Source organism: Protopterus annectens, chromosome 6.part0, assembly GCF_019279795.1.
Source record: "Protopterus annectens isolate FY-2018-M chromosome 6.part0, PAN1.0, whole genome shotgun sequence".
In the NCBI taxonomy this organism is placed as follows: domain Eukaryota; kingdom Metazoa; phylum Chordata; order Ceratodontiformes; family Protopteridae; genus Protopterus; species Protopterus annectens.
In genome coordinates, this window is record NC_056737.1 from 472,190,014 (window position 1) to 472,216,826 (window position 26,813).

The 26,813-nt window shown below is 40.0% G+C and overlaps 1 protein-coding gene across 1 annotated transcript in view; it reads right to left on the minus strand.

Annotated features, from left to right (window-relative positions):
• The window catches only part of INO80 (INO80 complex ATPase subunit), a 2,478,170-nt gene that overhangs the window by 663,320 nt on the left and 1,788,037 nt on the right, over window positions 1-26,813 (minus strand). The window contains exon 26 of the mRNA XM_044074204.1: window positions 16,681-16,858. Coding sequence (XP_043930139.1) covers window positions 16,681-16,858 — 178 coding nt within the window. The remainder of the gene's footprint in view (window positions 1-16,680; window positions 16,859-26,813) is intronic.

Genomic DNA, 26,813 nt, shown 5'->3' on the forward strand with positions numbered 1-26,813 from the left:
TATTAATGGGGCAGTAGAGGTAGCCTTCTCTACACTTGGAGTTGAAGGCAAGGGAATGATCCTCAAAGTCCATATGGGCTGTCAAGATGATTCACATCAACTTGTCCAGATCTGATTCGTAACGCTTCAGGTGGACCTTGCAGACCTAGAAGCCATAAAGGACAGCTTATCAAGTCGGTGCAAGGGCTGCTCAACTTCTTGGGTCCTCACAGGTGAAACCCACACCTGAGAAGAGGAAGCCAGTGGGGAGAATTCTGGATTTCGTGTAATAGCCAGAAAGGGAGAAGTGGGGCTGACCAGACTCCAGAGCTGCCAGCAAAAGAGAGACTTGGAATATCCAACTGTTGTGACCTGTGCAGCTTCAACGCCAGGGCTTGCAAAAGTGCTGACTGGTACCAAGGGGGTACTGACACTGGATTCATAACAAAAAACAAAAAAGAGGAAGGCCTTGGGGGCCTTCAGCTCAGGCTCATCCTCAATGGACAACTCAAGCAGATTTTTCTGGCTTTTCTTTCTTTCTGTTTTTTTTTTTTCTTTTTTCCTTTTCTTTTTCCTCCTCTTTCTTACCCCTATTCTTCACTTCATCCTTGACTTTGTTTTTCTCCACTGAGTTTTTAGAAGGAAGGTGTGAAGCAGAAGTCTGGAAAGACACAGCAGTAGAGACAGGAAGCATGCCTTCATAACAAGCTTCACCTTACAATCAGCCAAGGCCCAGGCCCTGAATGAAACGTAGGCCTGGCAGTCAGAATCCAGGTGTATCACCCTTAAATAATATATACAGCTGTCATAAGAATCTTGGGGGCACAGTTTATGACCGTGTCCTTAACATTTTCAGAAGCTTTATCCATAGCAAAATTGCTGAACACTTTGTCAAGCTTGAGTGATACTTTAAACCTACTGTAATAGACACCCATGGGATACATGTAAATGACTCCTTAAGGACATCAAGTGTTCTATATGACTTCTGAATGTCCATGACTTTTTACTTTTTCTTTTTAAGTCTTTATGGATACATTCAGGCCAATAAAGCCAAACCCCACTATAATTAGTTTGTCTGTGTGGCCTTTTCACTCTTTGGCTTGAAAATCGGAAATCGCTAAACACAGCACACAACTGGGAAAACACTAAAGGGGACAGACGCACACAGAAATATCTAAAAAATTCCACTGAATCCACAAAACTCAAACACCACCTGAAGAAATTTAAAAAGTAATTTAACTCATTACATCCGAGTGATGCCTCCAGGTGCATCTGCAGTTAACTCCTACTGATGCCTCTAGGCGTCAAATATTGCTTGTTCATATTTGCATCAATAATTCCAAAACCATGCTATATACACGGTTTTAAAAGATTTAGTTGTAAAGCTTACACAATGGCAAACTCAACTGCATTAATATTTAACCTCTGTCTAGTGCAGGTAAATAGATACTAATTGTTGTTTTTATGATTTTAATTTATGTAGATATAATTTTTACACTTTTCTACATATCAAAACAACCAAGTAACACAGACAGAAATCCTTAGCCTCATATGAAAGCTCTGTTAGATGAATAAAATTTTGCTGACAGTATGTGTATAACTTGAGTGGTTGCTGAGATATTGTAAGTTGTTTAAAAATATTATAAATGTAATAACTACTGTGTTTACTGTGACTTATCAAATTCAGTTTAAGACTTAGAACCTAAAGAATACTACCACTATAAGAATAGTTTATGCTGAAGAGTTTGCCATTTATACTTCTTTCATAATCCCTGTGTTTCTAGAGATATGAACATTTGTTTGAAATGTGAGGACAATGTGATTCTGTCAAAATGCTTAAGCTCCACCCATTGGAAGTTACAGTGCAAACTTCCTGAGATCCACTGGCGTGAATGACTTAAAATACTACAAATCTGCTTAAGGAAACTACTTGTTTAAGGTTCCTAACAATAGCAGCGCTGACAAGGACTAACCCTAAACACTAAAGAACAGAGAACAATCAATGGCGGGTTAAGGCAAAGCTCATACACTCACAATTACAATAACACAGCAAAGAAAGACTTCTCTTAAACTTCCTATCTAACTTTTTGGGAGCAGAGGTAATAACTAAAAAGAGACAGAATAAGAAATTGTGAGCAAATATACAACAAAGCCACTGGTACTTATCTTGACAGGAACTTTGGGAGAATGTGTCTAACACTGAAGAGTGGCAAATGCAAATAAGATCTAGGGGTGCAAAGCATCATGGGAGGGGTGGAGTTTCAGGGCTAAAGATTCTGAAATGCTGGCATCAGAACAGATCATATCCGATAACCCGCAGGCTGAGGCAGACGGAGAACAACACTGGATCTTTAGATAAACAGTCTGAAGTGTGTCTGTAACAGCATGTTTAACAATTAAGTAACCAAGTATATTGTCAGATCCCATGGAGGAAGTATTTTTGGTTAAGGTTAGTACTTTTAGTAAACTGGGCTTGACACGGACTTGAACTTGATTTTAGTCTTTGCTGGATGGTGGAGTAGTGCTGTTAAAGCATTCTGAGGAGACTGTTTTAGCCCAAACAGATTCATAAATCCACTGGAAGATGGAGGAGTTGCTGCTTACTGTCTATATTCCAATTTTTTGATGGGTTTACATAATGAGTAACATATTTTGAACTGTTATAACATACGACAGTTTGCAACTGCATTACCTATTCTGCCACCTGATTTTGCGAAATTAATACTTAATAATTGCTGTGATTTCTGTTTTAATATGGGTCATTATTTGTTACTTGCAATTTTTTGTTTTTCTGATTTGAAAATGTTGCTTCCAAGAATTTCATACTTGAGATTTATTCCATATTACCTGTTATATGGTTTAAATATTGTTCCTCCATTGCTCAGTTTCTTATTATCCACACTGTTTTATTTAAAAGCACTTTAAGAAAACTGAAACTGAATTGTTCTTCCAGTCTCTTATATACTTCATGTACTGGAAGGATGAATAGCCGATGTTGTTCAAGGATATTTGAAATATGCACCTTAACATCATCAAGCAAGACCTGAAACCTGAGCAAAGAATGCCTTCTGAGACACTAACAATTACTGCAGCATAAATGAATCTACAACATGTTTTTCCATATTATGAGAAGTGGGAAAACATTTGGAAGCCTTTGAACAGAGTCACAGTATCACAGCATCATAGAACGGACAAGGAAACTCGACCATGTGGCCATTTATGTCTTCACAGTACCTTCTCTTAGACCTTATCTCCTTCTCAAGTAACTTTATGCCAGTCATAACAGAGATGAATTCATGAATGCTCGTCCAACTATCTAATTTCTTCTTAAAAGGAAGACAGCCTGTCACATTGCTTGATCTGGAGAGGCAGTTTACAGATCTACTTAAAGAAGTCTGCTTAAAAATCTACCTTGTCCTCTATTTGTTTCAGAATGTCCCCATGGTACTGCGATATGAAAGTAAGGCAGTTAATGGCTCTGATACCCAGAAGTGCAGAAATGTAAACCACCTTGCCAAGTCACTCAAATTCCACTCTTTTTATCATCTGAAAAGATATTATTGGCAGGCACCAGTATTAAACCCCTTCATGCATCAGGTGAGATGAGTACTTGGTCAGCTATAGGAGTTTGCAGAGTATTAAGCATTTTCCTATAATCTGTAGATCTGACCAGGATTCCTACTGCATCGAATAGTAATCTGGCTCCAAGGATGTGTTCTTGAAGATTTCTTCGAATGCTTGAAAGATCAAGAGATGGTAGTGGGGTTCAGCTGGTCATTGCCAAGCAGCTCCATATATCTTTTGTGATGGTCCAAGTTCCACAGAACCCCTCTTCAAATGTTTGTTCAAAAGATTAAGAGTTTGCTGGAAAGAGACATCTTTACAAAGGGAGCCAGACAACATATAATCTTTGTCACACCCAATGGAAAGTACATCTGAGAAGTAAAAAAGTATCGTCTTTTTCATCCTCACTGGCAATGATGTGCAACAGTTTTTGCATGGGAATTCCTTTTTTTACAGACTGGTATAGTGGAGATGGTGAACCCAGTTGCCAGATACCCTGCGGTAATTGTAGAGGTGAGTGCCCCTTGGCCTAAGCAGGGTGACTTCTGGTGTTCCAGGAATACATTTTGATATTTGCCCTATTGTTTAACATTTCTTTTTCTGAAGTAGGAGCAGTATTTGTACATGCATGCCTGCTGCTCTTCAATCAGGCAAAAACGGCACTTAAGGTAGAAGCCCTTTTGTGAGATCTACTATTGACAGTATATTCATTGTTAACTTCTCCTGAGGATGAACCTCACAAAGCATTCAAGCAAAACACCAACCACAGTAAAAAGGTATGTACTCACCATAACTATGCATCTGTGTTGTCCATTTTCATTGTTCTTCAACTAATGGGTATTAGATTCAACCTCGGATCAAATTTGGCCACATTTACTAGACTGTCGGACCCAGCTCTTGAGGGGTCTATATCAGAAGACTGAAAGATCTTAATAGCAAACACCGACAACGTCGAAAAGACTGGACCTCAAAGTGCTTTTTGTCAGATTGCGGTACAGTGAAGACTGGAATATTTGCCCTTTCCTCACTGTAGTGTGATCTCGGAGTTGGTATATATATTTAGCGGGGTGTGTAATTCATTATGGTATTTTCACAGTGTTATGAATGTTATTTTCCATGTATGACATTTTAATATGGATATATATATTTTTTAACAACGCAAATAGTTTATATATATATATATATATATATTGGATCTTTAACTACATCAAACTTCATTTGAATATGGTAGTGAAGCTGGATTGTAAGTAATTTAATATAGTAGGCACATACATATATTTTTAAAGGTGTGCAAGAATGTAAACCATGTTGCTTTAAGAATGACTGAACAGATTTTAAATTTTTGGCGCCAAATAAGTTATTTAAACTGGCAGCATTTGAATGTAACTGTTCTGATGAAGCTCACACTTTTGGTGAGTGAAAGCGCTTAACGTTGTGGAATTATATCATTGTTGCTTCTAACATTGTGGAATAAACTTTATTGCTGTTTTATTTTACCACAGTGTTATTTGTGCTTGAACGTTGGGGACTATTGGATGCATTTGTGCATTTTGGAGTGGAAGTTATCAGGCACACACAGTCTAACAGGCATCCATTACCTCCAGCTTCCTTAACAACTGGTGCGTATGCATTCAATTCAAGAAGTTTCCAGTATTCTTTAAATCTTCTAAAAACTGCTATTTGTGGTCCTGAAGATGGGAAGAACATGTTAAACACTGCCACAGAAATAATTTCTAAAATGTGATGTCTGCATGGTAAAAACAAGAGTCGTTTCTCAAATGCTCGCTGAATTACTGTGATGGCACCTGTGTGCACACCAGTACTGGCACTTGCAGTATCAAAGCACAAACCGGCTAGCAATTCTGGAACACCTGGCCAGCTATGCAATGTCTGTACCACTGCTTGTCCCATCAGCTCTCCAGTGCTTGATGGAAGTTGGGGTATGTCCAGCAGTTTTTCAATATTTCAACTTGTAACAACAATTGGCATGTAATCAGAAAATTCTCCATCATCTTGAGGTAACAGCTTCCCATCAAAATGTGCTACAAGGGGTGTTGACGGTTGAAACAACTTCTTTACTTTCTTGGTAATGGATTGTCATGCAGCTTGCCTTGCTCTGTGTATTGGAATTGTGGACATGACCAGATCATTTACGTCAATGCCAGCTGCTTCCAGTGCAACAATATGCATCGCTTGGCAAAAAGTTATTCATGTGCTGTCCAAGCTGGCAACAAAGAGGATAATCCACCAGTCATCGTTTTTTGGACACCAATTCAGGTGATCTTGTATCTACTGTGCTCGCTTCTTTGACAGGCTGTTTACCAGTTACTAAATTCGGGTCTATTAGATGAACGATAGTTCATCTTAGCGAATGCTCACATGAGCGAATATTGCGGAACTCAAAACCGCAATTGCGAGATTGCGGTACAGTAAAGATGGGAATATTTGCCCTTTCCTCAATGTAGTGTGATCTCAGAGTTGGAATATATATTTAGGGGGGTGGGGAGGGGGGTGCAGTCCCCTACAATTGCAGTTTCGAGTATCTGGATATTCGCTCATGTGAGCGTTCGCTAAGACGAACTTTCGTTCATCTAATATAGACCCCTAAATTCTGGTGGTATTTTGACAAGTTTGCTGCTAAATCATCTTCATTTTCATGTTCACTACTGTTTTCTGCCTCTGTCAGCTCTCCAGCTTCTCTGACTGTTGCTTTCAGCTGTTCTTTATCTTTGTGTTTCATTTCTTTCTGTAGTCGTTTTTCCTTTCTGTCCATTCGTTTTTTGAATTCAGTGTCCTCTCCAATTATTATTTTTCTGTTTGTACGTTGATCTTGTAGAAAATCCCAGTCTTCTTGAGTCTTTATCCATAATTCCGCATCAGCATGCCACACATCAAAAAGCTTCAAAAGTGCATTGCTAAAATCTGTTTCTAACTGCGACTGTGTATCCGACTGGCACTTCTTATTCTTCCTGATTCTAGAATGTTTCTCATACAGACTTTTGAGTTTTGCGACTGCATTGGGCTTCTACATTGTAGGTATGCTACCTAACTGCCATAACTTCAGAACTTCATCAACAGCATTTGAACAACTCGCTGAAAGAGTTAACGTGTTGGTTTTAAGATCACAAAACAGTCTGTGTAAAACGTGACTGTTGGTTGGAAGCTGATTTGAGCAAGTTGAGATATTAAGGGCAGGTAACTGCTGGCCAACAAGCCAGACATCAGTAGCAGCTCTGGTTGACTTTCTCACTGAGCTCATAATTCACCACTGTGGGGCTGGGCTCTATCAATTAACATTAACACTGCCAGCCACACGTGCAGAAACTATATGAATTGATAAATCATCAAAAAGTAATTAAATACAATGTTTCACTCTGCACAGTGTAAACAGGAAACAGCATAGAATTTTGAACAATGAAAATAGAATTAAATAGTGCACAAGGCTTTAAATAAGTAAAGTAGGTTACAGGAGGTTTTAGAAGCTCAAGTAAAACTGACTGGAGATAGATAAATACAACACTGGAATGCAATTAGTGGTACTGGAAACTGATTTTTTTACACGCTGTGAGCTGTCACTTAGTGAAGTCAGAAAATTCTAACAACACACTAGCTCTCCTTTGTTAGCAAAGTTGAGAAAGAAAACAGGCAAATTAATGGCTTGGTTAACATTTATTTTGGAGGCTACTTTAGGCAAAAAGGATGGGTTGGTCTGTAAGGTAACCCTGTCTTTGTGAAAAATGAGATAAGGAGATTTGGAAGAGACAGTTTGGAGTTAAGAAACTTGTCTCGCAGACAAAATGGCTACAAGAAAATCAGTTTTCCAAGACAAAAATTTTACATCAGATTTAGCAGATGGTTCAAAGGGTTTCTGAGTTAACCCTTGCAACACAACTGTCAAACCCCAGGTAGGAATGGGTTCCTTCACTGGGGGTCTAAGAAAGAAATTACCTTTGAGAAATGCCTTGTACAATTTTGAAGAAGCTAATGAGGAAGAACTTTTGCCTGAATGAAAATTAGATATGTCAGCCAATTGTACTTTGACAATAGCAAAACTAACTCCGCCTTGAAAAACTGATGCTAAAAACTGTAGGACAGCAACCCATCATTTTTTTCTGATAGTATGAAGAAGGAAAAGCAAAGGAAAGTTTATATGCACACACACACACACACACACACACACACAAATATATATATATATATATATATATATATAAATATATATAAATATATATATATATGTAGAGAGAGAGAGAGATGTATACAGATGTACATTTTATATATATATATATATATATATATATATATATATACACACACACACACACACACACACACACACACACACACACATACATTAACTACCAGAAATGGTAGGGAAAGAGAATACTTAAGGGTAGGAAAAAAGGGAGAAGAGAAGAAAGGATACCAGCAGTGGTACTGACAGCTACCTTAGATAGAAGTGAAGAGATAATAGTAGAACAAACCTAATGCTATAGAAAACTCGAATAGTTAGGTACGGGAGGTGGGTGAAGAGAAAAAAGAAGTTTCAGAGAAAAGTTTTAACTCACAAAAATAAGGATATGACACCTAAAAAGCTCTCTAAAAGGATCCACATCTGCAGTCATCTGGTGTCAAATGAGAACTGTGGTATAGAAGGTTGACAGGGGCATCATGGGTAGTGGAAGGCACTCGAGAGTTGGATCCGAGAGTCTAGTAAATGGTGCAGAGTCGGATATGAGGTCAGATCCAAGACCCATTAATTGAGGAATGAATGAAAAAGACATCATCAGATTGTAATGATTAACAACAATCAAGAATAGAGAAATTCCTAGACTAGCATTCAGAGTACAGAATCCGGACTCTGTGTATTGGCAAACAATCATCCACAGTGGCTGTGGCAAAAAGAAGTAAAAATGGTGTGGGCTGATTTTCTCTTTCTACACAGTATCAATTCCTGGTATGAAATAGAGGCAAGACTGTTGGGGGGAGGTTGTTCAAAGATCTAGGAAGTCTGGCCTGCTAGGCTGATATCTGCCTGCAGCTATTTCCAATTCATCATAAACACTACAACAAAAATGATCTATACAATGAATATTTATGGTTCTCTAACCTGGAACCTCAAGTTCCTGTATGAAAAGTGTTAAGACTATCCAAACAATGAAAACATTCCCTGATAGTGAGCACTTCTGGCTGGCCTGCTGCAGATGCATGCAAAATGATGTGATGCAGTCAGAAAATCTACCAAAGCCTGGGAAGACGGTGAGGCTGCTATCTACAAATGGGGACAGACGAGACTGTGCCTCACTAGAGCCAGCACCCTCAGGATATCCTGGGAATGATGGAGGGAACGAAGACATGCTGCTCTCTATCCTTGGAATCCTTACAACTAGCTTTGCTAGTTTGTCCTGTTTATGATGGTACTTCAGTTTCCCAAATAAAAAATTGAACCATCCCCTTAATTTCTCAGAAGTTACTTTTGCCAATACTAGCAGTTTAGTAGCTGAAAATTGCAATATGCACTTTCTTACTCTCTTTTCTTGTTAAAAGCAAAACATTTTTGCTTTAGAAACTTAACCAAGACTGTTAAGGTCATGCTAGACTGTGCTAAGATCCGAGATCCTCAAATTACATGGACCCAGGAAACCGAGGAGGAAAAAAATAAATATTAACATCAAGGACAATTAAAATTCCTTTTTGCAGTCATAATTTAGTATATTTTCTTCACAGGAGGGTTGTGCCTGTCCCCTCATTTTCTGAATATCTTCTGATAACGACAGGATGGACAACAAAGAGAGGAAGCACAAATCTGCACTGCTGAGAATTTTGCACTACACAGCCTTCAAAATGAAAGACTGTCCCTCATGCATGAAGCTGATCAAGTATTGACTTTGAGATGGATTATCACATCCTGCAAAATATCACATATTCTGAAACAAGGCAGACTTTGTCAGCTGTTAAATATAGCTTGTGCGTGTGTGTGTGTGTGTGTGTGTGTGAATTTATGCAGATATATATATATATATATATATATATACATACACACATACATACTTGTATGTATGTATGTATGTATAAGCATGTAGTTGTTTCAAATAACAGACAATCAAGGATTTGTAACAGGATTGCTGAGCATCATAACACTACAGTATGAAATCTCATCACTGTGTTGAGTGGAAGGGGTGCCTGTCTCAAAACCAACTGGTCTACTGATAACACATTTCAAGGAGTTGTGCCTACTGACTTACAGCTGTTCAACAACAGAGTAATACAAAAGGGTGTGCAGTGCAGCAAAGTCCAACCTTACAAAAAATAAATAAATAATAAAAAATGTGATGTTTAACGCTTTCATTTGGCTATAGTTGCACAGTAGTCCTGCACTCTGTTATAGTTGTGTCATTTCAATTTTTGCGTATGATAGAAGTTCAACAATGTCAGGGCTTCTGCTGGAGTATAAGTGATAAACTGAGATTCTCTCATGCATTTCTCGATGTATTGAAGGGTCTCCCCTCTCACTCATTCTGCTCACACACATACATACAGACACACACACACACATACACACAGACTCTCTCTCTCTCTACACATATATATATATATATATATATATATATATATCTACATATATATATATATATATATATATATATATATATATATATATATATATAAAAACATACAAATATAAAATATATATAAATGCACATACGTATGTGCATATAAATACATGTATGAGTACACACATACATACATAAAAGGATGTGGCTGGTTGCTTCACTACCTTAGATTGTATGGATAATGGGGTCTTCTTCCACTTAGATTCATATTTACTGTGCATGCAGTCCAGGAAACAATTAAAGAACCTAGCCCAAATTCCCAACTGCACCAAAGCACTGTCTGGTTAAGTGAAGGTCACACAACAGGAAATAAAGGCTGAAATATTCTAACCCCGTACCTCTTGAAGAGGAAGCAGTTCATTAGCAAGTCAGAGCTTTAGTCTTCCATGCTAACTACCAAACAGGTCTCATACTATGATCACATAAGGCAATAGGGCTTAATCTTATTAGCAGTTAGTACATTTAATGTGACTGCTATAAATTCATCACAGTAGCACCTATGCAACATTAAAGTGCTTTTCAGCAAGGTGCGAGGAATGCCTCAGAGGCTGAAAGCAATTCACTCAGCAACTGAAATGTATTAAAATCACTTTAAAAGCTGCTTGAAACACTGCTTTTATATCAATATGTATTGTGATTTTCAACAAATATCAGAAGACAAATGTTACAAGTAGTCTGATAAACTGAACAACCCACCAATACTGCAGTTTTTTACATCACAATAACCAAAGCACTGGATAATTTAGTCATTTAAACTAACTTTTAAATAAAAAATCATCAAATCTTGCTGTCAAAGTAATAAGCAAATTTTACATTCCTTCTCACTATAAACTATTCTGAAATCTTTCCTACTCTGACTACATATTTGCCTGGATTAATTTCAGCATTTTTCCTGGTCTAATTGGTAAGAAGCTATGAAAAGCACAGTTGTGTACACTTACCACAAATGTAGATGTTCGAGTGTATTCACTGTTGCTGTCATCACTTTTGGGTTATCTGCTTGCAGTAGCCCTCAATCGGCCTGATTAACAAAGTCTTGGGTCCTGCGTCAGTTGCTGTCCCTTCTTCCATAATGTCAGATTGTCAGGGGTATAAAACATGCAGCCGGCACCATTACATAAGTTTTTTCTTGCCCCATATGTCAGGTGCCCCCTAAATAGGAAGCAATTAAATCTATAAATATACAAGGTTATACCTCCAACAAAAAAGCAAATACACCAAAACACTTTTGAAAACAGCAAAGGAAAGTAGAGGTTTATCCAAAAAAAGAAGGGGGCTGGGGGGTAACCAGAACTCCAACAATGAATACACTCGAACTTCTACATTTATGGTAAGTGTACACAACTGTAATATGTTCTTTGTGTTTCACTGTTGCAGTCATCACTTTTGGGTAGATTCCCAAAGCTAAGGCTAGGAGGAGGAATTTAAATAGAATTAGGACCAGCTAAAAGGCCCTGCAAGACTGCAGTGGCAAAGCCAGCTCTGGATTTAAAGAAAATTGGCAGATGGTAATGCTTTGTGAAAGTATGTACAGAACTCCAGGTATCAGCTTCTAGGATGTCCCTGGTAGGGACGCCTCTGAGAAAGGCCGTCGAGGTAGATGCAGCTCTGGTAGATGGGTCTTATCTCCTGTGGGATAGGTTTACCATGGTGTTTGCAGCAGAAATGAATGCAATGGCCTATCCATTTGGAAATGGTTTGCTTTGAAATAGCCTTCCTCTCTGCCCCTGCAGCAAATGCCATCAGCATTTGATCAGATTTCCTTTGAGGTTTAGTTCTGTCCAAGTAGAATCTAAGTTGTCTGTGCACGTCTTCGGAGTGCAGAATCTGTTCCCCTTTGTTCTGTGGATTAGGAAAGAAGGTTGGCAAATCTGAGTACTGATTAAGGGCCACACTGGATACCACCTTGGGCATGAAGGCGGGATTGGTCCTGAGGGACACCCTGTCCACATGAAAGATGATGAAAGGCTCCACTGCCATGAGGGCCTGTAATTCAGATGCCCTTCTTGCTGAAGGGATTGCTAAAAAGGAAAGCTGTTTTCCAAGAAAGGAATTTTAAGTCCGCAGTGGCAGCTGGCTCGAAAGGAGGAAGGGTGAGCTTTTCCAATACAAAGTTGAGGCCCCACGCTGGAGTTGGAGCTCTCCTGGGTGGTCGTAGATTTCTGGCCCCTCTGAGGAACTGCTTAAGTAGTGGATGAGAGAAGAGGAGTGGTTCTGTGTTATAATGAGCTGAGATGGCTGAGGCATGAATTTTGATGGAGGAGAAAGACAGGCCCTTATGAAGCAACTCAGTTAAGTATTGTAAAATCTGAGGTAAATTGGGCACTGTTGTGCTCATCCCTTGAACTTGGTTCCAGGCACAGAATCTTTTCCATTTTTCAGCGTAAGACTTTCTGGTACTAGGCCTCCTTGCCTGTAAAATGATATCCATCACTGATTTACTGAGGGATGGTAAAGGAGAAATTATGTAATTAGCCAGGCTGCTAGATTCAGTGTTTGAAGTTGAGGGTGCACAATTTGGTTCTCCTGCTGAGACAATAGAGTAGGAGTCTGAGGCAGGTGCCATAAGTCCAACAGTGACACACTGCGCAAAAGGGGGTACCAGTGTTGGCATGGCCAGTCTGGTCCAATCAAAATCGTCATTGGTTTGTCTTGTTTGATCTTTAGTAGTACATTGGAGAGCTGAGGCAGAGGAGGAAAGGCATAAACTGACAGGTTTTTCCAGCTGAAGGACAGAACATCCACGTTCCAAGCTTGTTTGTGGGAAGTCCTTGTGCAGAATTTGTCTAACTGATAGTTTTGGGGGGAGACAAACAGGTCTATAACTGGGCTCCCCCATTTGCTTGTCAACATGTTGAAAATCCTTGGTTCTAGTTTTCACTCGTGTGGGTCCATGAGGTTTCTGCTTAGTTCGTCTGCCAGTGTATTTAGATTTCTTGGCGGGAATTGAGCTTGTAAATGCTTTGATATGCCATGGCTAGTCTGCAGAGGGGGTAAGAATGTGTACCCCCCTGCTTGTTTATGTACCACATAAAAATGGTGTTGTCTGTCTTTATCATCAATTGTCTTGGAAGAATGTGGTCCTTGAAGGCTGTCATAGTATTTCGCACAGCTAACATTTCTTTTTGATTGATATGCAGGTGCATTTGACTTGGGTCCCATTTGCCCTGAATGCACTTCCCTGCCAGGTGGGCCCCCCATGCATAGTCTGATGCATCTGTTGTTAAGGTTTGGGCGGCAGGGGATAGTGTGAATGGTAGTCCCCTGTTTTGGTTGCAGGCCACTGCCCACCAAAGGAACTCTAGGCGTAGGCAAGGTAAAATAGGAATCACTGCTTCTAGATCCTGTGAATGTTGACACCATAGGCTTTTGAGATACCACTGCAGTTTCCTCATATGCAGCCTTGCATATGGAATTAGAAGAATGCAGGAGGCCATGAACCCCAAGGCTTGCAGTATTTGCCTTGAAGATAGCTGGGTTTTTGGGGCCACTTGTTTGAAGTAGGTTGTCAAATGAATCTGTTCCTCTGGCATGAGGAAAGCCATCTGGGAAGTTGTATTCAAGCTTGCTCCCAGGAATATAATTTGTTGACAGGGTACCAGGTGTGATTTCTTTTCATTTATGGTGTACCCCAGACAAGTCAGTACCCTTTGAACAAAGGCCAGATGATTCAAAAGTATGTCCTGGCTTTCTGCCTGAATTAGACAATCGTCCAGATATGGGTATATTTGAATATTTCTTTGCCTGCAGAATGCAATGACTGGAACTAGGCACTTTGTGAATACCCTGGGCGCAGTAGATAAGCCAAAGGGCAGTGCAGAGAACTGATAGTGCATGTAGCCTGCTTTGAAATGTAGGTATCTTCTGCAAGACTCCCTGATAGGGATGTGCAGGTATGCTTCTTTTAAATCTAGTGTTGCCAACCATGCATCTTTGCCTAGCATAGGAAGCAGCTGGTGAAGAGTCAGCATCTTGAATTTTGGAATCACCAGAAAGGTATTTAGAGTAGAAAGGTCCAGGATAGGATGCCATGTACTGCCTTTTCTGGGTACCAGGAAAAGTCTCAAATAGAACCCTTGTCCCTTTTCCTCTTCTGGCACCAACTGAATAGCCCCCACGCTTAAGAGAGAGTACTTGATTTTGGGACTCTGCCCACTGATATCGGGGTAGATCTGGCCACCCGCTTGGTGTTAGTAAGGTGTGGAAGTGAAATCTGTATCCATGGGACACTATATTTAAAATCCATTTGTCCTGGGTAATGAGTTCCAGTTTTTGGCCTGCAGACCAATCTTTCCGTCTAAAGTAGCATTCAGTTGGGAAGTGCTTGGAAGTTTTAGAAGCAGGTCATTGAGACTATTTTCCATAGGGGGGAGTCTTACTACTCCCTGATTTGGGTGCAGAACCCCCCCACTTCTTAGTCTTGTGTGTCCCCTGGGACTGAAACCTGGGGTTTCTACTATGTCTGGGTTTGGCTAGAGAAGACCTTGAAGAGGCTGGAAAGGACCAATTCTTAGAGGGCCAGTGTCTACTAAATCTAGGAGGCTGAACTTGTAAGAAATCTTTAACAGTTTGCATAGATTTAGCTTTATCTTTTATCTTTTTAAGAACTTCCTCAGCCTTGTTGCCAAACAGGCAGTCCTGATTTAAGGGAGCATCCAGCAATTTAGCTTTATCATGATCAGAGATAAAGATTGCTCCTTAAGCCAAGCATGCCTTCTGAGCACAGAACCAGTAACAGTAGCCCTGCAAGAGGCCTCTAAAGAATCAAATCCATATTGCAAAGTATGTTTTCCAACCTGTTCAGCAAAATGCATTAAATCCTGTAATTCTTTATTTTCCACACAGTCAGGAATCAACATCATTTTCTGTTTAAGCAATCCAATAATATGTTGTTGATACTTTAACATACGAAACTGGCAGTTTAAAGCCCTAATGGCCAAGGTTGCAGAAGTGTAAACCTTCTTACCCCATCTATCCAGCGCCCTGGAGTCTCTATCAGAAGGTGTAGGATTTTTAGCAGTAGAAGCCTTAATGCCCTTGGGTCCCTGTGAAATAGTCTCTGGATCCACAATAGGATTTTTAAAAAGGAACTTGTGTGAATCAGGAACCCTGTAATATCTGTCAGGTTTTCTGGGAGCAGGAGGCAGGGAATCAGGGGCCAAACTAGATTCCGAAAAAGCATCATCAACAATGTCTAGTACCTAAGCCTCTTTTCTGAATAAGAAAAATCCTGGCTTTTCCAGTGGAAATGCTCCCTAGAGTATGTAAGGTTTCACCAAAAGAAAAATCCTCTGGAGGGCAAGCAGAGGGAATAAAGTCCTCTGCATCAGAATCCTCATAAGTAGATAAGAGCAAATCCAGATAATCAGAAGAATCAGAAAAATCAGAATCCAAGTCAGAAGATTCATAAACAACTTCAGTCCTAGGTCTCTTAGAAGGGGGAGGCTGGCTTCCCCTGATTAAAGTTATAAGATCTTCAGCCATTCTTATCATTTGTTTTTTAGGCATAGAGGCCTGAGCATGCAGCTTGAGCATCGGTTTTTTAGGCATGATTCGAGATTTAGGCCTAAGAAAAGAAGAAGGTGTTGGTTTAATATGCAAGTCCGTAGGCCTGAATACACCCTCAGAAGCCGGTGCCTGCACAGTGGCTCCGGACCTATCCAAGGTAGAGACATCCGCAGGTTCCATAGTTGAAGCATCTCGCGGCATACCGGACTCTGAATGGGTCTCAGTAGAGGCCTGAGAATCAGAAGTAGCAGGTATCAGGGGCTGCGAAAGTGCCTCACTGAGTACCGGCGAACTGTTGACTGGCTTAGGAGAAGCGTTGTCTGCAGTTTTGGACCTCGGCGGCCTGTCTCTGTCTTTCTCCTTGTGTTTTTTCAGAATCCTGGTAGTCGGATGGCTAACTGACGACATTTCTGGATAATAAACCAAAAAACTAAATATTAAGAGGTGAAAATATACAGACGACAAATAGTGTGCTGACTAAATAAAGCACAAAACCGACAGCATGGTACGTCGTGGTCAGGGCCTAGGCAAGGAATACAGTATGAATGAAAATCTTTATGAGGTATTTGCTTTCCACAAGTAATGCAATTATTAACTTTTACTGACATCGGTAAGGAGCAAGAAAAAGTTTCCCCAATGGGGTACTTAGCTTTAGTTGAAGACTTCAGTTCTGAAACTCGAAAACGAAAATTTCAGGAGTCTGCCGACTGGCACATGCGAACTGCTTCTGCTTCAGGCACCGCACGGCAAGAAAGACTAATGTAATGGCATCAGCTGCATGTTTTATACCCCTGACGACCTGACGTCATGGAAGAAGGGACAGCAACCGACACAGGACCCAAGACTTTGTTAGTCAGGCCAACTGAGGGTTACTGCAAGCAGATAACACAAAAGTGATGACTGCAACAGTGAAACACAAAGAACATCATACTTTTAGAAGTTTCCCCAGACAATTTGAGATAGCAGACTTTTTGCACACTTATAAAACCTTAACATTATCAAAAAACTTACTTACCTGTAGCACAGTGCTGCTATGAATGTTGGGGAAAGATGTAGGAGAATCTATCCACAGAAGCAAATCTCTGTTCTGTAAGTAAGGAGATCTTGCTCTGTTTGTTTTCTCTTCATCTGCCCAGGTGCGTTGGTGGTGGAGCCTGTAAGATGCCTTTAGAGACAGATAAAGTGCTAACCATCTAGAGAAAAAAGTGAGAGAAACAGAAAATGTCAACCATCACTGCACTGTTTAAGTCTTCCTGAATACTCAATATTAAGATATCATAAGACGAACGCACATATAAAAAAAAAAAAAAACAATGAATAAAGCAAAGAATCAACCAGGCAAAGTTTAAGACAGAAGAAAGCACAAATACCATTTTTTCTGATAATTGTATTGCTGTAACTAATGCAGAAACATTACAGCACAACATTTAGCTATTAAATAACCCACATATCACCAAAAGAAACATTCATTTGGAGTACAGTGTACTGCCTCAGGCATTCACTCACAAAAGGGCTTACATTTCTTTGCCAAAGAGGTTTTATACTATATTAAAAACAAATACAAAGAAAAAACATTCACAATCTAGTATGTAATAACCTTAAAATTAGTATTCATGATCCAGATGTCTCTAACAACTGCAATGTCTTAGGCATCTATTTCAATATGTTTTTCCAGTCATATCTTAACATTTGATGATACTCCATTTCTTTCATCTCCTTCACAATGTACTTGATTGCTTCTGGTTTTAGCAATTTCCTTCTTTTCCACCTTCTGATGACTGCTTTTTTCACACATAAAATCCCTTGCCCCTTTGACTATTCCATTTCATTTAATCTAAGCATCCAGAGGTGTTGTACTTACCTCTTTTCCAGCCCAAACATTGTACACATTCTGTATTTCCCTTCTATAATGCTTTAATTGTTCTACTTTAGGACTTTCAAATGTATAATATAAACCTATTAAAATTAGTATCAAAATTAGTATCAGATGTTCAATGAATGGGCGAGAGACTTAAATATATTCTGGACAGTCTTTCAAGAGTGCAAAAATACTTGAGATATTTCCAATGAAAAACACTGTCATGTGCTGAAGCAAAAATAATTTCTCCCCATTGTGCAGGAATAACTGTCGTACTTAAGTTTTCTTCCCAAATAATTCTAAACATACTTGTCTCTTTTCCAACTTCCTTTTTTAAACATTTTATATATCTAACTTATGACTCATTTTTTACCCATTCAGCCATTCAACCCTTTGCCTTGTTTATAATTTTAAAATTGTAAGTTTATCTACTGATTATGTTTACATCATGGTCTACATCCCTATCCTTGTACAGTTCCCACATTATTATGTTTTCCACCTATTATTAAATCCCTTTACATTAATCCCCTAAAAACTTTCAGACTTCTGGAAAATTCTATTACTTTTAGTCTACATTCTTCTAACATTTCTATTGGAACCAATTAAGTCAGTGTATTTATATCAAGAATTTTTTTAGACTTTAATAGCTCTAACACCAACTTTCATCTGCCCTTTTTCCTGTCCAGACTTCTGTCCCTTAATGAGTTATACAACCCTCTGATCCATCCTAATTGTTGTGTTAGGATAGTTCTCAATCTACAATGGTTATTTGGGTCCTAAATCCCCTTAACAGTTTGTCTTGGTGACTAGCCATGCATCAAAGTCAGGGACTCTCAACCCTCCAAATTTTATTGATAAAGTTATAATTTTTCACACCATCACAAACTTGTTGTACTGCCTTTTTCTCAATTTCCTAAAAACTCATCTGAGAAAAGTAGACGTCAACCTAATATGTATTTAATACTAGTGGCAGAACAAACCACTGTACTACCTGAATTCTGTGTCATAGCTAGGCAAATATTCTTCCATTTCCCATATAAATCTTTTATTTTATTAAAATATTCTTTAGTGTTAAGGGCAATGACCATTCAAGTGTGTCAATTAACTTAATTCCTGTGTAAGCCTCATTGTGTATCAATTAACTTAATTCCTGTGTAAGCCTCACAGTAAGACGTTGTCCTGTTCGATTCCCAGCTAGAGCGTCTTCTGTGTGGAGACATGCGTGAATGGGCATACCTTCGTTGAAGGTTGTGCATCAGGGCCGGCAACTCGGCATGTAAAAATCCACTGCCAATCATTAGCGGACCAGAGTTCTGCTGTGGCGACCCCTAACCAGGAAAAGCCGAAAGACACAACAACTTAATTCCTGTGTAAACCTGACTCAGCCACTCAGAAAAGGGTAATCTTAACACAACCTATTCCAAGGTGAAAAAATAACTTTTATGGCTTAAGTCAATCCTATATCCAGCAAGTCTGCCACATTGAAAGTTTCTGAAATACTACATCAAAAGCTTTTTCATGACCTGTTAGATAAAGAAGCTAGATGTCCCAGTATGTTGCCAACTTGTGAGCGACTGCTTACAACACCTAAACCTTTACTGGAAACTGCTTCAACTGTCTTTTCAAGAGTTTAAAATAAACAGTGAAAAGAAGAGAGAAAAGGGGAAAACCCTGTCTAGTGCTTTTGCTTAACTAAAAACTTTGGTTAAGCCTATGTCACGCATTTACTTATGCTTACACATTATAATACAAAGATTTCATCGAATTCACCAACTCCACAAAAAGCCAATTACTCTTAATACTTCAAGTAAATACTGCCAACAAACCTTATCAAACACCTCTTTGGCTTCCAAACTTGCAAACAATGCATGTTAGGTTTCACTGGAATCTTCTATGATCATACCTGTTTTGAATAAGTTATCATAGGTGTATCCACATAAAATCCCTGTCTGTTCCAGATCAATCAATGACTGGAGGATATGCAACAAATAACATATAACCATGATTATGTATGACTACTGTCCTATTTGACCTAACCTGTAAAGGATCCTTGCCTGGTATGAGAACAACCATTATAACAACAGCTTGTTTCCACATATTCAAGATCTCTCCAGTTAATAAATAAGCTAATTATGTGTTGGCAATGTCCTTAATAAATCTGTGTTTAAACTTTATAAAGCTGTTATGTACTCACCATAATGTTCCATCTGTGCTGACCATTTTCATTTATCCTCGACAAATGGGTTCAGTTCTGAGCCTCGGAACAGACTTTGTCATTACTACAATTCACAAAAGCCAAAACCTCTCAAGCTTAACCCTTACCCACAGTGTTCCTCCCCTAGTTACCTCAGATCAAGTTTGCTGAAAGACATAATGAAAAATGCCAAAAGCCTTCAAAGATATCTGTGACCATATAACAATAACAAGTGATATGTGTCCAGTACCCATTCCACCAACAATTTCAAGGGCAGGGGGAAGGTGGGAGGGGAGTCAAAGATAAATGAAAATTGACAACACAGGTGGAATGTTATGGTGAGTAATAACTTCTTTATCTGATGTTGTCAGTTTTCATTTTATCCTTGACAAATGCAACAGAGTCCCCAGCTACCTTTGACCTTGGGAGGACTCAAGGAAGGATATTCCTGAGCACCATTGAACCAAACGACTCTCTTCCCCTGGAGACCAGATCCAATCTGTAATGAGTAATAAAGGCATGAGGAGAAGCCCAAGTTGCTGCTGCACAAATATCATCCACAGAAGCTCTAGATTGAAAAACGTCTGAAGTAGCTACAGCTCTTATAGAATGTGCCTTTAAAGACCTAAGCAATTTAATTTTCTTTTTATTACAGATAAAAGAAATACATTCTTTGAGCCATCTGACTAGCGTCACTTGGCTCACTGGTTGGCCAAGTCTTGTAGATGAAAATGACACAAACGGTTGGATTTTCTTAAATTCTTAGTTATGTGTAGATAGAAATTTAATTGTCTGTGAACGTCTAACAAATGTAAGCAGTATTTACCTTTGTCAGTAAAACTGGGGAAAAATACTGGTAAATTAATGGTCTGATTGATACTGGTCTTTGACACCATTTTAGGTAAAAAGGAAGGACTGGTTCTCAGTGAAACTTTATCTTTATGGAAAATCAGGTAAGGAGGTCTACATGATCAGGCTTGTATTCCTGAAATCCTTCTGGCAGAAGTTGTTGCCACTAAAAATATAGTTTTCCAGGATCAAAATTTCAGATCACATTCAGCTGATGGTTCAAAAGGGGGGTGAACAACGGCTTACAGCACTTACAGCACAAAGTTGAGATCCCAAAGTGAAGCAGGATCTTTGTAAGGGGCATTGGCATTCATTATAAGAAGGCCTTACAAAATTTATGAGAAGCCAAAAAGGATTCTTTAAAACCATTATGGAAATTAGAAATAGCAGCCAATTGAATGTTTATAGCAGATTGGGAATTGCCTGCTTTAAAAAGTGAAGCTAAAATTTCTAGGACTATGGATGGACACTGAAAAAGGGTCAATATTATTATCACGAACCCAAAAAGTCAATCTCCTCCATTTTCTGGTATAGAGTTTATGGGTATCTCTTATGGGAAGCTAAGAATATATGACATACCAGGGAGGGGAGAGAGAGGGATGCCTGGCTATTAATGGAACTGGAGGAAACCAAGATGTCAGCTTGGGGTTTAGAATGTTTGAATGAATTAATCTCTATGGATGAGATAGAGGGTCTGGAGCTGGGTTCAGAATCCAAGGTTGTTGAATCAGATAAGGCCAAAGAAAGGGGAGCCATATTTATTGAGGCCAATAAGGTGCAATGAGGATCACTTTACCTGATTGCTTTCTGCATGAATTTTGGGATTAGAGAAATTGGGGGAAAGACATACAGCAATCTGGAGGGCCAAATGTAGAGAAGAGCATCTTTCAGTGATGCCCCTGAGGGGGATCAGGGCAAAGTAGTTGCTGCACTTGTTGTTTAGGGGAGAGGCAAACAGGCTGCAGCAAGGCTGGCCCCACTGACAGAAAATCCTTTCCATCACTTTTTGACTGAGACACCACTCGTGTGGCAGGAGAATGCACCTGCTTAGTTTGCCCACTATCACACTGGAACTCCCTGGAATGTGCATTGCTATCAGAAAGTGGTTGGAAGAGATTGCCCACTGCCACACTCTGAGAGCTTCTTGACAAAGGGGATAGGATTTGGTTCCTCCCTGTTTGTTGATGTACCAAACCATTGACATATTGTGAGTTTGAATCGCAATTGTTCCTGAAGGAAGAGCAGTCTGAAAGGCTTGCAACGCTAAAAGCACTGCCCTTAGTTCCAGTACACTGGTATGCAAGTTGGCCTCTGTGGGGGACCAAGTGCCTTGGACAGTCTTGCCCAGATAATGCCACCCAATCTCATCTGGGAGACATCCGTGGTCACTATGGCTTGGGATTGTGATGGGACAAAGGACGGCCTAGAAGAATGTCTTCAGAATGCACCAAGCTAAATCTTTTTTGCAAAGATCAGGTCCAACATGTGTTGGTGTAACATTAACCATTGAGACACTAGCAACCACTGTAGTATTCTCATGTGGTATCTTGCTAAGGGAAGTAGAGTTACCGCTGCAACCATGGAGCCCAATGCTTGAAGGGCTAGATGAACAGATACTTTTCTGTTGCTGATTAGCTTCTGTACCTGAAGTCTGATCTTCTGTAATCTCACTGGGGGAGGAGAAGCTATGGACGTTTGAGTATTCAGAACAGCTCCTATGAACTCTCAAGTTCTGAGTTGGGGTCAATTTTGATTGTTCGTAATTTATAGTTATTCCCAGATAAAGCAAACGTGCAGTACATGGTCTCTTGCTTCTATCAACTGATGCCTGGTAGGAGCAGTGATGAGCCAATCATCTAGATAGAGAAATACTCGGAATCCCTGCAGTCTGAAGTGAGCTGCTACTACTGACACACACTTGGTGAATACCCCTGGGGCTGTAGTGAGATCAAACGGCAGAACTTTGAATTGAAAGTGATTGTCTCCCAGCCGGATGTGAAGGAATATTCTGGATAGCTTGTTCATATTTATATGGTAATACACATCCTAAAGATCTACTGAGCACATCCAATCATCTTTTCCAAAATGGAAGAATAGACTGTACCATGACCATCCGAAATTTGGTTTGGCAAACTGACTTGTTCAGTACACTTGGATCCAAAATCGGTCTCCAGTCCCCTGTCTTTTTTGGCACTAAAAAGAACCTTAAGTAAATTCCGGACTCTCTCTGGTCTGGTGGGACTTATTGGATGACTTTTTTCCAGCAGTTTTTGTATTTTTAGAACTGCTTGTTCCCTCTGACTGGATGGAACATTGGGAATGTGCTTGCATACGGGAAGAGGAATGGAAAAAAGGAATTGTATAGCTTCTGGATATAATCCTCTGTCCCCAAGCATAAGATGTTATTTGTAGCCAGGCATTTTAGTGCACAGATAAATCCATAGTCTGCCTCCACAGGAGGATAATTGAGCCTCCTTTCAGAGGGACTGGTAGGATCTACCAAAGAAAGAATTCCCTGAAACCCTGATTTTGTGGGCCACCTCTGCCATACAGGTGGCATCTTCCATTAAGATTCCCCACTCTGCCCCTGAGGGAATTACCTCCATGTGTGTCCTGAAAAGGTCCTTGGGACTTTTTGAACCACAATTTTCCACTGCTTTTCTGACTTCTAGAGAAAGGTATTTGAGGAGTGGAAAAAATGTACACCCACCATAGAAAGGGTCTTTCCATCTTTCTCACACCCGGATAAAGTGTCTCTAACTTCTGGACCAAACAGGGATGATCCATCAAGGGTTGCATTGGCAAATAAAGACTTAAATGGCTCTGCAAAGTCACATTGGTGCATCCAGGGGTGTCTCCAAATGGTAACACCTGAACCCAATGCTCTAGTGGACCTTTTGGTTGCATGAGCAACCAGCCTCATGGACGAATTGGACATAGACTCAAGGGTAGCCAACTGGAAAGCCACCTTTTCTTGGATGTCCTCAGAAATGGTTCCTGCAAGGGTATCCGATAACTCTTTCACCAGATCACTCTGAAGTCTGGTGAAGTGTGCCAAGAAATTAAAGGACCTTAAGGCAAATGTCGATGATGCATAGACCCACTTTCCAAACCCATCCATCGCCCGAGACCCTCTGCTGGGTGGTTAGACAGAAGAACTTCCTTTGGTAGTTCCTTTTTTGTGGCTGTCACCATGACCATAGCATCAACTGCTAACCCTTTGGTCCAGAACTGTTTCTCTTCAGGGGCAGACAGAATTTTGTCAGGTCTCCTGGGGACAGATTCAATAGTATCAGGGGCCTTCCACACCCATTGAGAGATCAAATGAATAAGCTTGTCAGTGGGAGGAGTCATCCAAGAGGTAGAGGGTCAAATGCCAAAGGCCTGCAGGTACACTGATTCCTTGGAAGTGGGATTTCTGGACTTCCAGCCACCCCTCTGTTTCAATATTTCCAGGATGTCTCCAAATGAGACATCATCAGGGGGTGACCTAGGGATCCCTCATCAATATTTCCAGGATGTCTCCAAAGGAGACATCATCAGGGGGTGACCTTGGGGATCCCTCACCTTCATTGAAGTCAGTGTCTTCGGTGATTGATTCCTCGGGGAATCCAAGTGCTTCCTCTTGCACTTTTTCTTCTTAGGGACATCCTCAATGGGGTGATCTGGGGAGCTATCAGAAGAGGAGAGAACTGTTATCTGAGACTCTTGTGGTCTTGGCACTTGCTGACCAGTGGGAGTGCAAGCTGAATATTTGGGCATGAGGAGAAGAGGGGCACTGGCTCCGAAGTGGAAAGGGATGACAGTCTGACTGTAGCAGTCATGGCTCTCTCCGTGGCCTTGAAAGCTGGACCCTTGAAGAGGGAAGAGAGCCCAGAACCAAGAAAGACTGCTTCTGAATCGTGGTCACTCCCTGTTCTGAAAAGATAGCTCCAGAGACTGAAGCCCGAGCCGAGCTGATCCACGCTGAAGCTCCAAGGTGAAGAGATGACCCCGAAAAAATAGGGGTTGGCTCTCACTCCCTGGAGCTGGCAGAACAGATTCAGCCCCAAGAGGTCTCCAAATATGAAAGGACCAAAGGCCTCCAAGCAACAATTGGTTCCGAAGATAGGGATATCTCCACAACAGATGCAGTTGGCACTAGGCGGCTCAGAGCCGAGAACTCTAATGCTTCCAATGAAGTCAGAGGAGGAAAACCTGGAGGGGTAAGGGAAGAAGCGGCTCCCATACCCAAGGGGGTTGGTGCCAAAGAGGTACCTCACAACTCTCTCGTCCAGCGTATCTTATTCACCACCCTCTCCACATCATCTTCGGTTAAGCTCTTGGTGGAATGGATAGAAAGGGTGGAGGGTGGTTTTGGCCTTTCCAGAAAGGGTAAAGGCAGTCTTCCTGCAAAGGGGTCGACAGAAGATGAATATGATGTTCTCAGAAGATATATAATGGATGGCTCGTCAATTTGTTTACTTTGTGTTGAAATAGTCAAAAACAGAAGAAATGTCTGGATGAAGGTTTTGGTGCTGAAAAATCCAGATGCTCCTGCACTGAAATGTTAGGTGCAGAAGACTTTGTCTGCTCCGAAAAACTTGGTTCCATAGGTCCCTTTGTGACCAAAGTTATAGTAGAGGAGTTGGTCAGTTCGAAGGATTCTAAAGGAACAAAACACTTGGCTCTTTTCAAAAACGGTGCAGATGGAGTGTAAGGCACCGACAGACTTCTCTTTTTTGGTTTCTCCAAAACTTTGGAAGATGAAGATAAGGAAGAAAGGGAAGACACATTGGTCTTATTCTTGGTGCTGTCAGCACTGGATAAGGCCTCACTGAAGGCTGATGGAAACATACTCTTTAAAATAAGTTTATTGCATCTTTCCACTAGTGCCCTGTGACTGTAAGTGTGGCATACAAAGTCAGTCTTCTTGAAGGTGAACAGGGCCTAGGCAATAAAGACATAGTGAATGCGCGTCTGACATAGGAATTTTGTGGCCACATTTCTGGCACCTTTTAAATGCAGAAACTTTAGGTTTATCTGCCATAATAAAAAGTTCTGTAAATAACTGGCAACAAAAAGCCAGCTATACAAACCACAAATACACACACACACACAGGTAGAAAGGCTTCAGAACAAATGACACTCATTGATGGGAAGAAAAAAAAAAATATATATATACATCTATATATATATATATATATATATATATATATATATATATATATATATATACATACATAAATTTTTTTAAAAAATAGAAGAGCAGCAACAAGAAGAAAAACTATCAACAATGATAGCTGAGAATACACCGAGGTATACAGGAGAAAGAAAGAAAACTATCAATGACGATAGTACAGAATACACCAAGGTATACAGAAAGAGAGGCGAGGAGAAATATAAAAGTGTTATAAAAAATTGGGTGGATTAACAACTAAAACATAAGAAGAAAAGAAGTAGAAACTCTTTCAAAATTTGAAATATATCAAAAAAGTTATACTTAGCTTGAGAGCAATGGCAAACACGTCTGTCATGAAAAATGTAAACGAGATCTGAGGTAACTAGGAGAAGAGCATTGTGGATAAGCGTTAAGCTTGAGAGCTTTTGGCTTTTGCAAACTGTAGTAACGGCCGAATCAGTTCCGAAGCTCAAAACTGAACCCATTTGTTGAGGATAAAATGAAAATTGACATCAGATATATATTTCTAACTATAAACAGTCCAGCCCATGTATTTTTCCCTCTTTCCGATTACTTAATATTACACTTCCACCTCATCCTCTGTAACTTTTTGCATTAAGCAGTTCCCCAATCCTAGTCCAATCTTTTTAATGGCAGCCTGATTTGGAATTCCCTTCTTCTGTATGTATTTCCTTCCCAATCCTTCTCTGTTCATATAACTGTTCATAAACATTAACAAAAATTCCCAGTTTATCTTCCAGTCTCTACCAAACCCTCCCTGTCCTTTGATCTACAATCTTGCATATTGATCTATCCACCTTCTGTTTTCTAATCCTTAGAGCTAAATGCTTCTGCCCTTTAGGTGTTATTTCAAAAGCTAAGTTGTCTAAGCCTGGTCTATGCTGTTAACCTAGCAATTAACTACATTATCTTGTAACTCCAGCTCTTTGAGTTTAACCTAATAAATCATTTCTATGTGTCTACAGTATCTCTGCATGTAGTCTGGCTGATTTTAAACCTGCTAATTGTGTTTTCTCATCTACAAAATTCCTCAGTGCCTCTTTATATCTACATCATACTTACTAT